The sequence below is a fragment of the Pterocles gutturalis genome, unplaced genomic scaffold (genome assembly GCF_000699245.1).
Source record: "Pterocles gutturalis isolate BGI_N339 unplaced genomic scaffold, ASM69924v1 Scaffold52283, whole genome shotgun sequence".
NCBI lineage: Eukaryota > Metazoa > Chordata > Aves > Pterocliformes > Pteroclidae > Pterocles > Pterocles gutturalis.
In genome coordinates this window covers 1-14,973 of record NW_010119951.1, presented here as the reverse complement: position 1 = coordinate 14,973, position 14,973 = coordinate 1, and the positions used below count along the sequence as shown (strand labels likewise).

At 47.3% G+C, this 14,973-nt stretch overlaps 1 protein-coding gene across 1 annotated transcript; it reads right to left on the bottom strand.

Moving 5' to 3' along the window:
* Positions 1–644: 644 nt before the first annotated feature.
* On the bottom strand, positions 645–14,830 carry BUB1 (BUB1 mitotic checkpoint serine/threonine kinase; the record flags this gene model as incomplete). Its single annotated transcript, XM_010076705.1, has 24 exons — positions 645–840; positions 1,248–1,354; positions 1,599–1,776; positions 1,869–2,026; positions 2,218–2,379; positions 3,337–3,452; positions 4,062–4,202; positions 4,338–4,543; positions 5,037–5,115; positions 5,633–5,813; positions 6,309–6,390; positions 6,790–6,880; positions 7,270–7,365; positions 8,368–8,496; positions 8,904–8,956; positions 9,799–10,130; positions 10,480–10,640; positions 11,449–11,639; positions 11,748–11,800; positions 12,697–12,803; positions 13,050–13,090; positions 13,980–14,176; positions 14,548–14,692; positions 14,771–14,830. Coding segments are annotated over 24 exons (3,262 nt in total), but the record flags the coding sequence as incomplete, so codon positions are not given.
* Between the last annotated feature and the right edge of the window lie 143 nt (positions 14,831–14,973).

Genomic DNA, 14,973 nt, shown 5'->3' with positions numbered 1-14,973 from the left:
TATATAAAAACATAAATAATTTTTTTAAAAAATAATCTGTTTCATACGAAACCCAAAGTTTTTTCCGTGTGCCACAGAAAGCTCAGAGAAAAGGTAAAGGGAGCTGCTCACCTGGCTGGTTTTCAAGTGGAATAATTTAAAAACGGAGGAAAAAATAGCCCTGAAATGCAGAAAAGGAGGAAAGGCTGTTGTTTGTCTCCCTCCTGTGGAGGGATGCATAATTAAATGAGTTGCCTGCCTGATTTTTTCAGGGTTTGGGGAATTCAGGTAGTTCCTGTTATTTTGGCATTTTAGGTCAGAGCAGCCAACTTCCCAAGGTCTCATCAACACGAAGGATCCGATGATCTTTTTAAAAAATCCCAGGGAAGGTTGAAAGTGATTATTTCACCTGCACAAGACTTTTCCCCAGTGTTTTCTCCCTTAGAAATACCCGATGTTACGACAACTGTCTAGTTGCCCGTGCCTCCCGAACCAGACAAATTAACAAGTCATTTTAGTGTCGTTATTGTTTCCACAAAAGCACAGAAAAATGCAAGTTATCATTCCTGAAGTTCTCCCCAAGAACATTTATTGTAAGACCAGCCATTACTAAAAGATTTCACACGAATAAAACCAAGCCCTCAGCAGTGGTGCGAAGCCAGCGCTCATTTTCGTGACCGTCTGTGCTCGATGAGCAGCATGACGAGCCGGTTCCGAAGCAACTTTATTTCCTTTGCGTAGGACCTGCAGAATAAGTCCCTCAGCCTTTTGCGCAGGGCTCCCAGCGGAGGCAGGCTGTGGCAGCCGGGGATATTCAGCATGCTCTCAAAGAACTCTTTCCACAGCTCAGCGTTGGCCAGCCTGGCAAACAAACAAAAACCACATCAACAAAAATTCCCAATTCAAGCCATTGAAACACTATTCCCTGCATCCCCCCGCTCCCTGCCCAGCTGCAGGCTGGAGCGCCGGCGGGCAGCGCTGTCCCCTAACGGAGTTTCCATCGCAGCGTGCTGCTTAATGAACCTGGGGGGTTTTCCTCGTTAATTGGTGTTTCCTTCTCGCAGGCAGCTGAGCGCACTGTGCAGTGCCCCGCGGCTGAGACGCTCCGTGCGCTACGCCAGCATGTTTGATGGAGCTGTGGGTGTTCATGCACGGGAACCGCTTCGCGGGCAGCACCCAAAGCTGTGCAGAAACCAGCCCCAAACAGCCCGGGACTAGCGACACACCTTTCTAGGCAAGAGAAGAGTTTGAAAAGAGTCAACACCAACCTTCTGAAGGTTCCCTCGGGCTTCCAGACGCCGTTTTCGTTCTTGACTTGCATGTAGCTGCCGAAGAGCATGCAGTAGACGGTGGCTGCAACGCCAAAGGAGTCTGTCTGAACAGAGAACACACGAGTTCTGTATTGGAAGTGGATTGAGACCACGGAAAATCAGCTGAAAACGGCTCTGCGGGGCCAACAGGGCAAGGTCTGTGAGCAGAGGGATGGGGAGCATGTTCGTAAAGCAACCAGCTGAATCTACAGCTCTGTTGGAAGTGTCATTAATTTCTTTACTCTGTTTATTCCCTGCAGATGCATGCAGCAAGCTCCCACCGTTCGGGCTGTCTGTGCCACCTCCTACCTGGTAGCTCCACGGCTGCTGCGTCAGCATTTCAACGCACTGAAACCCCGACGTTTCGCACTTGGCAGTGAACGCCGTTCCTTCCGGGAACAGCCGCATGTCTATGCTCTGTCCCAGGTCGATGAGCGTCAAGCCATGAGAGAGGCTGTCGATGTCACACGTATCGTTGTCCAGAAACCTTCAATCGTGACCACACCAAGCGAGCACGTCAGTATCGAGGCTAGATATCGCAATATGCCAGCGTCTCAGGCAGCAGAGGGCAATACTTGCCTTTCTCCGAGTATGAAATTGTCAGGCTTAATGTCACCGTGAATGATTTTGCAGCTGTGGAGCTCTTCCACCATGTAAAGAATTTTTACAGCGAAGTAGATGACGAGCGCTTGAGGCATCACCTTCTCGGGAAGCTTTTTGTAAATGTTGATGGCGTTCTGGGAACAAAACGAGAGCGAAGAACCATCAGCTACGCAGAAACAATGTGGTGTGGGTTACAGGTCCGTGTCAATAAACACAGAATATTCACAATGAAGGGCCATAAAGCGGAGAAAACGTCTGAGTATTGTAATATAACCGCACACCAAAAGAAGACAGATGTTCCAGAGCATGAGCCGATCACACTCACCAGCAGCGTTCCGTAGCTGTAGAGCTCGCCAACCAGAACGCTCCCATTTTGGAAGAAATGAGCAGAGTAGAAGTGGATGTAGAGGTGGTGGATGCTTGGATGGAGCCTTTCCAGCAGCTGCGTCGCGATATAGAACTCCCAAGGGTTGGCAGGCTTCTGGACCTGGAACGAAACAGGTGATTTACTGGGAAAATCTCTTTGCATTGGAAGCAGTTCTTCTCAGGTTGGGTTTGTTGTTGGTTTTTAATGGCAGGCTAGGTGTTTTTCCTCTCGACCAAATGAAATACTTGAATCTACAGTAATTAACCCCACTCAATGATTAATCCTCTTGAATCAAGACCTCATTCCCACGCCACAGTTCCGTTCTGGCTCATATCCTCCTTTGGGTCATTTCAAATGTCAGGCTTTCTGCAACATCGGTGTTTCTGGTGGCCACAGACATGGTGGTGTCTGAGAGAGAAGGCTTTTGAAGTCAAACAGGAAAACCTTTCCAATTCCTTCCCCTACTATCTCCTCCACTATGTTGAATACCTGATGCTCAAAAAAAAAAAAACCAACCTCCCACTTAAGTCACCTTCCTTCACGTACTAGAAAGCTCTTGGTGAAGGCGTTACACTATAAAGATTTTTGCTGAAAGATTAAATGTTGCAGAGAGCCACCAAAAGATTCCAAAGGTAGGGAAGAGAGGGATTGCCCAGCAAAGCCTTGGTCACAGCCAGCTGCCCAAAGCCCAGACGTGCTTGTGGGAGGCATCGGGAACAAAGGGTGGCCCTTTCGGTGCGATCTCGCAGCCAGAGCAGATTTTATTGTCAATCCACACACGCTTCCGTTTGCTGAGGACTAAGAGCGCCTGGCTGTAACCCCGACTCCTCAGGGTGCTCGTGACTAATTGAGAAAGAGAAGATGAAGAGGCCAGGCGAGGCAGGAGGATCGGCAACCCCCCACGCAGAAGGAATTGGACTCCAAAGCGATCGATCTGAACAAGGCTTTGAGGACAGACCAATATGTGCTACTTCATGGTTATAAATTATAAACTCAGCAGAATCCACCCAGTGCAGGTGTCGTTACTACAAGACTCCAGAATTTTCCAGCAGAGCTATTCCGAATCCCCAGCCTTACCTTAAATATCACTTTCTCATTGTTCCTTGAGTTACCAGCATCCAGAACAGAAGCCTGATAGACCTGGGCAAAAGCTCCTTCCCCAACCAAGCAGTCCACTTGGAACGAGCTGGGACCTTGAAGAGAGTAACAATGTTAGGTCCTGCTTACAGACTTCACAGAGGAGATATCAAAAAAAAAAAAAACAAAGAAAGAGAAAAGAAAATCAAGTTATTTCTTTAACCAAAGGCTAATCTTTCACCCCAGGTCTCTTTCTGCCTTTCCAGAGAACAGAGCCTCTCGAGAACAAGAGCTCTGCGCAGTGCCACGTACTGAAAATCTGTGTTTCTCTTTTAGCCTGACTCCCTGGAAGCAGTCAAATACCAAAGCGCATTTCTTAAAAAGTAAACACTGATGGCGACTGAAGTCACAGGAGCATGTTGCAACTACTGTCACACAGGTTTTGTTGACACGGGACTGCTGATGTCCGAATACACAGTTTAAGAGTTGTGTCACCGATCAGGAAAGGAAAACCTGGGAAGTTTCCTCCTCAGAGTGCCCGACCAAAACCACCCAGGCTACAAAACAGAAACAAAAAACCAGGTCTCATTTCAGACCTGAGGTTTACATAACCTGGAAGCTACCTGGATATACGCTCAAGTAAACTGAACTAGAAAAATACTTCAGAGGCTCCCAGAAAAACTTAAAAAAATGCTTTAAAGTGAAATGTTTGAAGCAGCTCTTACCCAGGGGGAGTACAACCTTCGGCCTGATGGATGGAAGAGCAGATTGCCACTCAAAGTAGTTGGCATAGGTGTGGAGCGGTTTAGGAAGCTCTGATAAGAATTTGTGAATCAACTCCTTATCCCAAGGGTTCTCAACAAGGACTTCAGGGAAAGAAGAAAAATATTTAGGGTGTAAGAAAAGTGTAATTTCAAAGAGGCAACATACAAGCTTATACTTGAATGCAGCACTGCTCCGCTCTCGGACTTGACAAAAAAACGGTGGGCAATGCTCCATACCTGCGGCTCTGACACTCGGGGCTGTCCGCTCCTGTCCAGCTCCAGACACCTTTTCCTGGGAGATTTTGTCCACCCCAACAGACAGGGAGTACTCAGTGCAGCTTGTGGCAGTCTGCTCGTGTGATCTTTGTGAAGCAGTTGGAGCAATTCCTTGAATTCCCTTTCCTTGAAGCTCTCTTTGTTCTGCAAGGTGTTCCAGAGCAGGGCTGTGTATTGAAAACAAAATGTTATTAATTGACAGTGGTTTTGCATTTTTAGTAAGAAAAAACATGTAAAATAGCCACGCTTGTGACTTGGCCATAGCCAACATTAAGATTAATAAAATGGACATTTCTTAAGAAAAATAATATTTGGTTGTATCGTGCTACCCATAGTCTAATAACTTCCAAATTCATGAGCCAACAAGTTTAGCCAACATTGAAAATAAAGCAGCAGTTTTCCATACACAGACGTTAAAACTTTTTGGACGGTTAATTTAAAAGTGTCAGAAACCTTCAATCATCAATTTTCAGGCACATTATCACCATACCCAGGCTGATTTAACTCTGCAAAGCGCTGGGACAGATGCTAAGCAGAGTCCGTCCGACACAAACACGTCAGCTCTGGGTTCCTTGGAGAGCTGGAATCTGGAGCAGCAGAGCAGACCCGCCTGCTGGGGGGCAGATTTGCCCAGGGAAATCTCAGCAAGCCATGACATACCTGAGCTTCTTGGTTTTTTCCTGCTTGTGCAGCTCTTCAGAGAACTCCAAATCCATCTGCGGCAAGTCATCCCCGCAGGCTGAACAAATGGAGCAGCAACGACAGCAAATGTTTATTTTCCCCAAAGATAAGTGCATTTAGAGTTTTCTTACAGCAAGACGAGAAGGTTAAAGTCACACTGCAGCTTGGAAAGCTGCTCAGGTATCACAAGAGCTAGGGCTGAACTCTCCTAGTTTAAAATATACACAGCAAGACAACAGCTTGATTCCTTTTAGGGGCAGACAAGCACAAAGGTGCCCCCAGGAGAAGGTGCTGGGACTTCAGTCCATTTTTGGACTATTTACAACCCGTTGGAACAGCTCAGAACAGCAGTTCTGCAGCACAAAGCCTCTCTTGTCCCTCGCCACCTTCTCTTATTCCCCCAATTAAAAAATTCCTGGAAAGCCTGTGTGCCAGCCAGCCCGCCCTCCCAGCTGCTGTTCCGTGAGGAGCTCGTGTGCGGGGTTTGGGGACGCCCGGGAGGCAGCCAGGGCACAGACACGGAGTCAGGCAGCGCTCAATTAGATGCTCTCCACCTGAAGTGTTCGTTGTCTTACCTTTGTCCTCCAAAGCCTGTCGCGTGTGTGCCGCCAGGTAGTTAAAGGGTGTTGATACAAGCTGGGCAGCTCGCGCGAAGTCTCTCGTGTTGTTGGGACTGGGAGCTAAGGTTTTGTTACTGTTCAGTACGTTCCACACCGTATAATCATCCCGCAAGAACTCTGGTGTCCCTGTTTCTTCCTAGACAGGAAAAAAAATACATAGAGATTATAAACTAAGCCATGGAAACTATCCTGCCAGCGCTGCTCAGTGCCCTGCCGGCAGCCTCTGTGGTCAGTTCAGCGCTGCTGAGTCCACCCAGGCCAGCTTTCAGTGGAAGAAAAATAAAGGAATGGCAACAGAACCTAAACCCCAGGTGGCTATTAGAACATCAGGTGGCTCATGCTCCCTGTCCTTCCTCCCCAAAAAGTGCCAAATCCACACGTCAGCTGCAGCTGGATTTGTTCTAGATAGAGGTCTGTGCTGTCGAGCTCCTCAAAGTTTTGTGAAAATGAACTGAAGAGTTCATCCCATCGGCAGGAAAGGGGAAAGGGTGTCTGGACTGCAGCTAGAACCACGCACAGGAATGCTGCAGGACTGGGATAGAGCAAAGGGGAATACAGCCACCACCAGTATCCCCTATAACTGCATCATCCATTTTCAAGGGTAATTCCTGCCATCAGACCAAGCACTCACCTCCGTACTCGCTGCACAGTCCATCAGGGGATGGTCTCCACCAGTCCTGGGCTTTTCTGCCTTGGTTTTATGCTGGGGGAACCTGACAAAACAGGTCAGAACAGAATAGCTTTTCCCTGAAACTTTCCCAGGCAGACTGATTGTAACAAAGACTTGTTGGTTTTAATTTTTTAATGATTTTTTTTTAAAGGATCCCATTTACAGATACTTCGAGAAGCTGCAGTAGCCCACAGAAACAAGCTCTCCACGCTTATCCAGAAGATTCAGCATCTCGAGCCCATGGGCCAAGGAGGCAAGGTGTGCGGTTCCCCAGGGAAGCCGCTCCAGCTTTCTCGTGTCACTGCCACACAGCCGCCAGCGATCGTGTTCAAACCCACCCCGAGACCACAAATACAGTCGCAGCAAAATGACACGGAGCAGAATCAACCCTAAATGTCATTCTTAACAAACCAAACTCAGCTATTATTTTCGCCCCCCTTACCTGCTGTTCTCTTTTTCATTCTCATCTTCAAAGATAGAAAATGCAGGCACGACCGGGGCAATAACGTTGGCTTTCACACTTCCATCAGGCTCTTCAAAAGAAAAGATAACCAACCTTATCCTCACCCAGACAAGATTATATCAACTGTCCTATTTTCACCCCTAAGCCCACAAAATGGTTTTACTCCTATGGAGCACCAGCTGTGCCCTTCCCGAGTCAGGGTTCAACACTAGAGAAGTCCCTGCAGAGAAGCACCACGTTCACTACACACACGGAAAGGCTTGCCAGCAGTAAAGAGCTTCTGCTGCTCTCGGCCTGTGCAGCAAAGTTTAGAAACTTGTCAGGAAAGGAAATGATCAGGAAAGGAGCTGCTTCTTCACACCCAGTCATCTCAAAGTGACCAGGACCAATGGGAGGGATAAGGGGGAAATCAAGGGATGGAATACCATGGACCAAAAAAAAAAAAAAAATAGTACATACCACTTTTTCTGTAAAAGGCTTCAAATTGCTCCTCGCTCTCTTCGAGAGGAGATGGTTCAGGCAAGATGGGTGTTTGAAACATGTCCATGAGAAAACCTAAAAGAAGAAAGAAGTAAACCCCACAGGAATACCACCCCCAGTAAAAGAAATTTTCAGGGGTTCTTCTATAGTGCAGCAGTCAAATAAATTATAATTTCTTAAATGCCAATAGCCAATTTTTCCTTCATATTGCACGTAAACACTCCAGACAGCTGAACAAACACAGGAAGATCCAACCTGGCCAACACACACTTGTTGGTGCCGTGGCCTTTTTTCTTTTTTTGTCTCCAAGATGAGATTTCAAGCTCTCCTAAAGGAGCAAATTCTCCTCTATCTTCTTAGAAATTTGGAAAACTAGTCAATACCACAAGCTTTTTGTTGGTGTTTTTTTGATTTTTTTTTTTTTTTTTTACAGATATATATTCAGCTGCAGCAGTTTGCTACATGTGAGTGGTTAACAGGCTTACTATCAAACCAGAAGAACACGGCAGAATAGTACCAAAGGGATAAAATAGCACCAGGATATTATTGTCTGCCATCAGAAGTACAACTGCAACTTCCCTTTTAGGATTTTGAAAAAAATATGTTCAGAATTGACAATGGTTGCTAAATAATCAGAGACCTTTCGCATAAGCCACCCTTGTTTCAGCTTTGGGGGAAGCTCAACATCAACCAGAGCTGACTTATGGACTTCCTAACATTCATTTTTCCACGTTAGCCTGCTGTAGGGCTTCATCTCAGCGACAGGAGCCCCTGGCAGTGCTGCCCAGAGCAGCCCAGAGGACACGCTGCCCACAGCAGCCTGGCAGGCGTGTCACCAGCAATTTATCTGGGAGTTTCCTGGCTGCTGGGATGCTAGTAACACACCTATTTCTGCTCAAAAGCTTTGGGTCAGCCAGACAGTCGCAGAAGAGTCCCAAGCTGATTTTATTTCCCCCTTGGACTGAATGGTGCCGCTGCCCATCGCTGGAGAGCCTCCTCTTAGATCTGGCTGCACTACAATCACCCGGCAGGACCCCGCTGACTCCAGTGGAGCCAGCACGTTATTCCAGAGCTTACCCAGCGCTTCCTTGGTGTGAACGGTCGGCGAAGGCTGCACTTTGAACGGCGTTGCTCCTCCCAGCGAGGTGTTTGGGGTGGCTTGAGAAGCATTGCCAGAAGCAAAGGAAGAATTTCCAGCTCCGGATGCTAGAAAGCAGAACAGCGAGATCCTTTCTGAAGTACCTGGGATTGTTCATGAACCTTTCAGGAGCTAGGAAAATGTTAGAAAAGTAAAGAAGATGAGCAGCAGGATGGCAGCCCAGGATTTTGGGAGAGCAGATTCTGGCTTGTTCAGAGATCTGCCAGGTTGGTTGGGTTCCCAAGGGAACAGGCAGGAAGGCAGCAAGGACAAACAGCCAACTCCTGACCGAGCTCAGACAAAAAGGAACGGCACAGAAGGTGGAAACGGGGACTGGCTCCATGGGGGGACACAGAGACATTGCCCAGACAGGCAGGGATGGAGTTGGGAAAGCCACAAAGCTCAGCTAGGGCTGGAACTAGCCAGTAACAGTCCCACCCATAGCATCAGTCTTCATCAAAACCAGGCTTCTTACCTTCTTTCACGTCCCCAGCCGCAGTTAGTCCAGCAGATCTCTTGTTAGGGTACCTTCAAAGGAAAGATGAAGAACATCGGCTTGAAATAAAAGCTACTATTTAAATTCCAGCTGCAGCTGAGGACTGGGCAATTCTGAAGCCATAAGGGCCCTTCCCAGTCTAGAACAAAGGCAACATCCCAAATTGACAGCACCATTTCCCCATGAATGACCCTTTTAGTCAAACGGAGTGAGTCAAAGATTCTTCTGAATATGGAGATTGCCCTCCAGAAGGTTGTACCTGCTGGCAACTGTATGAGCAAAGCCAGAAAGGCAGCAGAGACTTTACACAGGTTAAAAGGTCGGCATGAAACACTCCTCTGGGATATAGCTTCCCTCCAAGTGACTCCCTAACACAGGGGAATGACAACCGGATCCGTGTCCTCTTGCTGGCCAAGCCTGCTCAGCCACGCTTGCTTTGTCAGCCCAGGTTTCTTCCCCCATCCCCCAATTTGGTTTCCTGTATTGGCTAAGTCGCAGAAGTTAAACACAAGCACTTTTTTTTCCTTCTCTGCAGACCTTCGTGGCCAAGATGTAACATATGGGGTCTGCATGAGTTAAGCTTATCCTGCTGCATACTTAGGCACGCCAGGGACAGCGATGCTGAACGACTTCAGTCACACACCAAATTTCCTCTTATAACAACTAAAACACAGGATGAAGGGAATTAAAACCTGAAATGAGGACTGGAAGCTATAGAACTTTGATCTATGTCTAAATATTGGTTTCCACAAGCTACTTCAGATTTTTTTTTTCAGAAGAAAAACACCTTTTTTTTTTTAAGCTAATTTTCAGGTGAAGTGCAGATACAGAAGACGACAACTGGCTGAGGAAGAAAGAGCCTGCTGGTACGTACTGTTCTGCAGTGCTCCAGTTAAGAGCCGAGCCAGGATGTGTCCGCTCCTGAGCCAAAACAGTATTGAATGGAGGGTGGCACAAACTGCTCTGGGCTTCTCCAGGCTGCAGCTGAGTTTTGACTGCCTCCTTCTGAGCCATTCCCTCCCACAGCGAGGCTGATGCCATCCGGAGGCCAGCGGGTTTCACCGACTGTGTAAGAGCAGAGCAGAATGAGGTGCTTGCTCCAGCCTGGGCTGAGACCAGAGCTCGGGCGTTGGGCAGATCTGAATTCTGACAAGATGCCATCGTGTTCTGCTGTAGAGCTGCACCGGGTGCCATGTGTAGATGCACCTTCAGAGATGAGAAATGTTCTTTTATGTTCAAAACTCCCACACAAGCATAGCCACTGCCATTTTCCTTTTTTTTTCCTGAATAACTAGAACAGTTTTTCATGCATAAGAGAACTTTCATACGCAACTAAATCATGGAGGAGCAAAACCAAACTTTTGGGTTTAGTAATCAAAATATATCTCATCCAGCATTTAAAGTGATGCCAGGTATCTATACGAAGCAAGCACTGCAGCCTTGGCTTCCCGGTTTGGTTAGCAAACTGTTCTATTTGGTTACTGTCTAAAGCACGGTTAACTTTGACGAGGTAAGTCCCGGCAGACTGCTGCTGTGGCTCATCGCACACACTCACCATTGTTTCATTCGGTTCAGCTGATTTGGTACAGGCTGGCTCCAGCCTAGTTTCCTCCGGGCTCTTGGTGAGCTGGGTGAGCTGCTCCAGCTTCTGCTGCAGGGCTTGCAGCTCAAGGACAGCCGACTCCTTCTTCCTTTGGGAGTCTCTCTCTTCTTCTTCTAAGGATAAAACACCGATATTAAGTGAAACAGTTAACCAGCATCCCAAGGAGTTGCTCAACACGGACATTACAAGCTGCTTGAATTTAAGATTTAGATGTATCTATAGTTTGTGCAACTGCAGGATGACACTCCTGCAGATCTAGAGGCACACGTCGCACAAACTCCGAAAGATTCTACCAACGTGACCCTTTGGAAAAATCTGGGTGGTGATGGAGCCTGCTGTCCCCAAGGGAAGAGCCGCACTTGCTGGGGATGATCATACAGAACTACTGGATTAAAAAAGAAAAGCAAAAAAAAATCCAGACTCGGTTTAAAAATGCAGTAGGATTTTCCCTCCCACTGAATCTCACCCTGCTCCACTGGCTACAATGTATCCATTTCTTCCTTTACTAAATGAGATAAGTAGGTCCAGCAACACCCATCAGCAACTTTTTTTTCCCCTCCCATAACTGGTCAGACGCACAACTCACTCCCCAGCAGCTGCTCTCTGCCTGCACTCAGTTTTGGTTTTGCTCCTCTAAGCCCCAATTTCTCTAATGAAAGCCCACTACTTTTTCTCCAAAATTTAATTGTCCAAACGAATTATTACCTCTAATCACAGACTTTGCCCTCCCTGTGCCTTGAGGCCACCCTGGCCACAAGCACAGCTTTGATTGACTGGGGCCAAGGAGAAAGTGCAGCACCTCACGTAACCGCACCAGCGTTTAAACCACACTCCGGGCTCTGATCAGAGCCCACCCACAGGACCAGTCTTCCCAGAGTATGAGAATGTTTCTGAAACGGCTAGATGGAAAGAGAAGAATACCCAGTTCTTGCTGTCTTCTGAGGCGCTCGTACTTCTGGAAGTATCTCTTGGCTCTGACCTCCTCAAAGGACAGCTCAGAGCCTTCACACAGGAGCAGGTTTTTATCATACATCACAACCTGCTGACATTCACCAACAGCAGAGGACGGCTTCGGAAGAACTTCGGATTTGGAGATGTACGTAACGTACTTTCTGTGAAGGAAAATAAGAAAAAAAAGCTCTATTTCAAGTTTATTGGATTTATTCTAGGAGCGTGTTAATTTTCCCACAGCGTGACTTTAAAAATCCCCAAACACTTACACTTCTTCCCTTCCACCAGCAGAGCAGGACTGAGTACCGCTGAAATCAGGACCCTAAGGACAGGGGAAATAAAAAATTTTAAAAAAGGGAAAGAATTCCAATATTACAGTTAACCATCCATTTTGACAAGACCAGCAGGCATGAAGCCCCTGATATTTAATTCTGATTGCAGAGACGACAAATCAGATCACAACCATGGCAAGAACAGATCAGAAAGAGAGCTCTACAAGTCCTGAGAGCCTGAGGAAGTTCATCCTGAAGAATCAGCCACCTAACAGTTTGCTGTAATCTCTGACAGCTTTCAGAAGGTGAACCAGATCCCTGAGAACTAAGAGACAGATGTAGTTCTGGAAACTCCAGCTTCTGTTCCAAAAAACAGGCATGGAAGTTAAAGATCCTCTGGGTTTGTTAAGAGCAGACTCATCCAATTTCTTTTTTTTGACAAACTGTCCAGCCTCAGGGCCAAGGAACAGGCAGCAGACATAAGCAGCTTTAAGCTGTGCTCCATCATCTCAGCAGTTGCAGGCAATACCAAAGCGAGAGTCACGAGCGCTTTAGGGCACAGGACCAACTGAGAAAGGTCACATCAGCTTCCTACCCGCAGCCTCTCAGCCTTTAATTTCACCCCCGGGTCACCTCTCGTCTTACTGCACCAGAGCGGCTGGGAAGAATTGGAACTGGCTTGGCCAAGCCCCAGGAGAACAAGTGTGCTGCACTCTGGTACCTAGCTAAAATGGGTCACTAGCAGCATCGTTTCTTCCCAGTGAGATGTTTCCATGAAGATGCAATGCTTACAGCACAAAACCACCAGTAACGCATTTGAGATACACCAGATATCATTAGATATTGTTGGACATTTCTCATTCAGTTAAGCTCAGCAATCTAAACTCTATGTAAGGGCTCCACGTTTTCCCCACAATGTCCACGTCGCTCATTAATAATCATTTACCTGATTTTTGCAGGTGTACACTGGGTCTTTAAGATCTGAAACACCTTTTTGAGGAGCCATTTGATTTGCAGCATGCGAAGGTTGAAGTGGTTTTATAACAGCAGAACCTGGGGTGGATAATATAGGTTTGCATTAATGAGTAGAAATAATTTTCTTTTATGAATTTCTATTAACTGTAAAAATTAGAAAACTAATACCTCATTTTTAATACACTCTCCTTAAGAATTTTAAATACGCCCAGGAAAACAGGGGGGGAAAAAAATCAGTTTCTATAGGAAACTTATTTTTTGAGTGTTGAAACTCACTGATCAAGGTAAAAGATTCCTTTAATTGAGCTACAGCTTTAGCCTCACCTTGCAAAGGAGGGTTCTGAGGATCGTAATTCTGCAGCCAGCTAAATTGCAAGAGAGGTCAGTTATTATTGTTGAATCACCTGTCCCTCGCTCCTCCCACCCCCCAGGAACATTTGATTTCCTTGTATGGTCCCCATGCCATGAAAGGTAACAGTGAACAGCTCAGGTTAGCTGCAGGACACTTATTACTGTGTATGGGCATTATCCTGCTAGCTTCACAGCCTCGGAAACAACAAAGCCTGCAACAGGCAGCAGTGCATGGAAACTGGGTTCTTGTTTTCTCATCACAGAGGAAACACACATCATCATCACAAGCACCAACTCCAGCGCTTTCAACAGGCTCAGCTACAGCAGGCAACCACTCTCGGCTCAGTGCTGTGCAGTACGGAAAAGAAACGGGATATTATGGTCAACGTATCCCCAAGGTGGACTTAAAAATCCAGCTCAGATCAGGAATTTGACATCTGATCTCACTGCACTTCCAGCTACGGCCACCAACCAAAATCCAAAGGGTCCGGTCGAGCAGCAGCTGAGTGTGCATTCAGCTATGGGGTGAGCTGCAGCCAGTTCATGTGCTCTGGAAAGCACACAGACATCACAAAAGCCGGGTGTTGTTAGCATGGTCAAGCTGCTTGAGCTTTCAAGGAATGAGGCTGACACGCAGTATTTCCAAGGCAGGCTGCCTGAAGCAGGCCATGCCTCTGTACAGGCTGGATCTACTCCACAGGGACTAGGCAGGAAATAAACCAACTAGTTACGGGGTTTTCTTTTTGGGCCCCACTTCACTGAAGACACACTGTTGCAGCGTTTCTTAGTGCACCCTCCAAAACATCCAACAAATGTTGAACAGCAAAGAAGTACTGTTAAGCTTGTATCTAGGGAAAAAAGCGTAACCACATGCTCAACAAGTACAAGATGTGTCAGAGTTACCAGTACAGCTGCTGCAGGTTCTCTCGGGGCTGTGCCTGGTTGTGAAGGCCTTTCTGCAGGACAGCTCCCGCACACTGCACGTTGCCATCGTTGACCAGCTGCTGAGCCCAAGCGATATACAAGTGAGACGCCTTTGCGCCAACTCCCTGCCCGTACAGGTACTCAAAATACTGGCAAGGAGAAGTGATGAACTCTGCCTGCACAAGACAGAGATGCACAAGGCAATAAGCACTTTGAAAAATACCAAAGGAAGTTGCAGGGAAAAAAAAAAATTAACAGGCTCTTGGTTACCATCACAGGAAAAAAGCATTATTTTTTAAAGATAAAACCAGCTGGTGGTTAAGATACCTCTCACAGCTTCATAAGACAGCTTTAAAAACCCACACCATCCTTCAGCAAGACTGAGAAGTTCTCAGAGCTGCTGCCGAGAGCAGCACGTCAGGATTCCACACCACATCCCTGCGGGCTCCTTTTCCTCCCACAGCTCTTTGCGATCACAGAACTACATAGTGGTGGGACAAGTTTAACTTTTTAGGATAGCTGAATTCCCCAAAAAGCACAGACTTACCAGCTTAATGCAGTGGTTAACAAACCGCGGATCTTGGTGGTACCGCTTGTCGCTTAAGAACACCTTCACGAGCTGCTCCAGGAGACCGGGCAAGCGGGTTTGCTTCTCTTGAAGGGGAAGACATCCTTCTACCCACTGTGCATACCTGCAACACACTCAACTGCGTGACAATCCCCCCAAGCAGCAGCTGCCATGCAAACACTCGCACCGCGGTCACACCGACCTGTCCCACGGCTCCAGCGGGTCGCTCCCCCGGTAGTTCTGTATCTGCGCCTCATAGCTCCTGCAAGGCAAAGGGCAGGTCAGGCTGGACCCACCTGGAAAAGCCCAGCCAGGGGATAACTGCTCCCAGGCCTTCACACCCCCACAGCTCCGGGGGGCAAACCACCCCCGGGCCCTGGCCGAGTCCTGGGGGCAGTGGCTGAG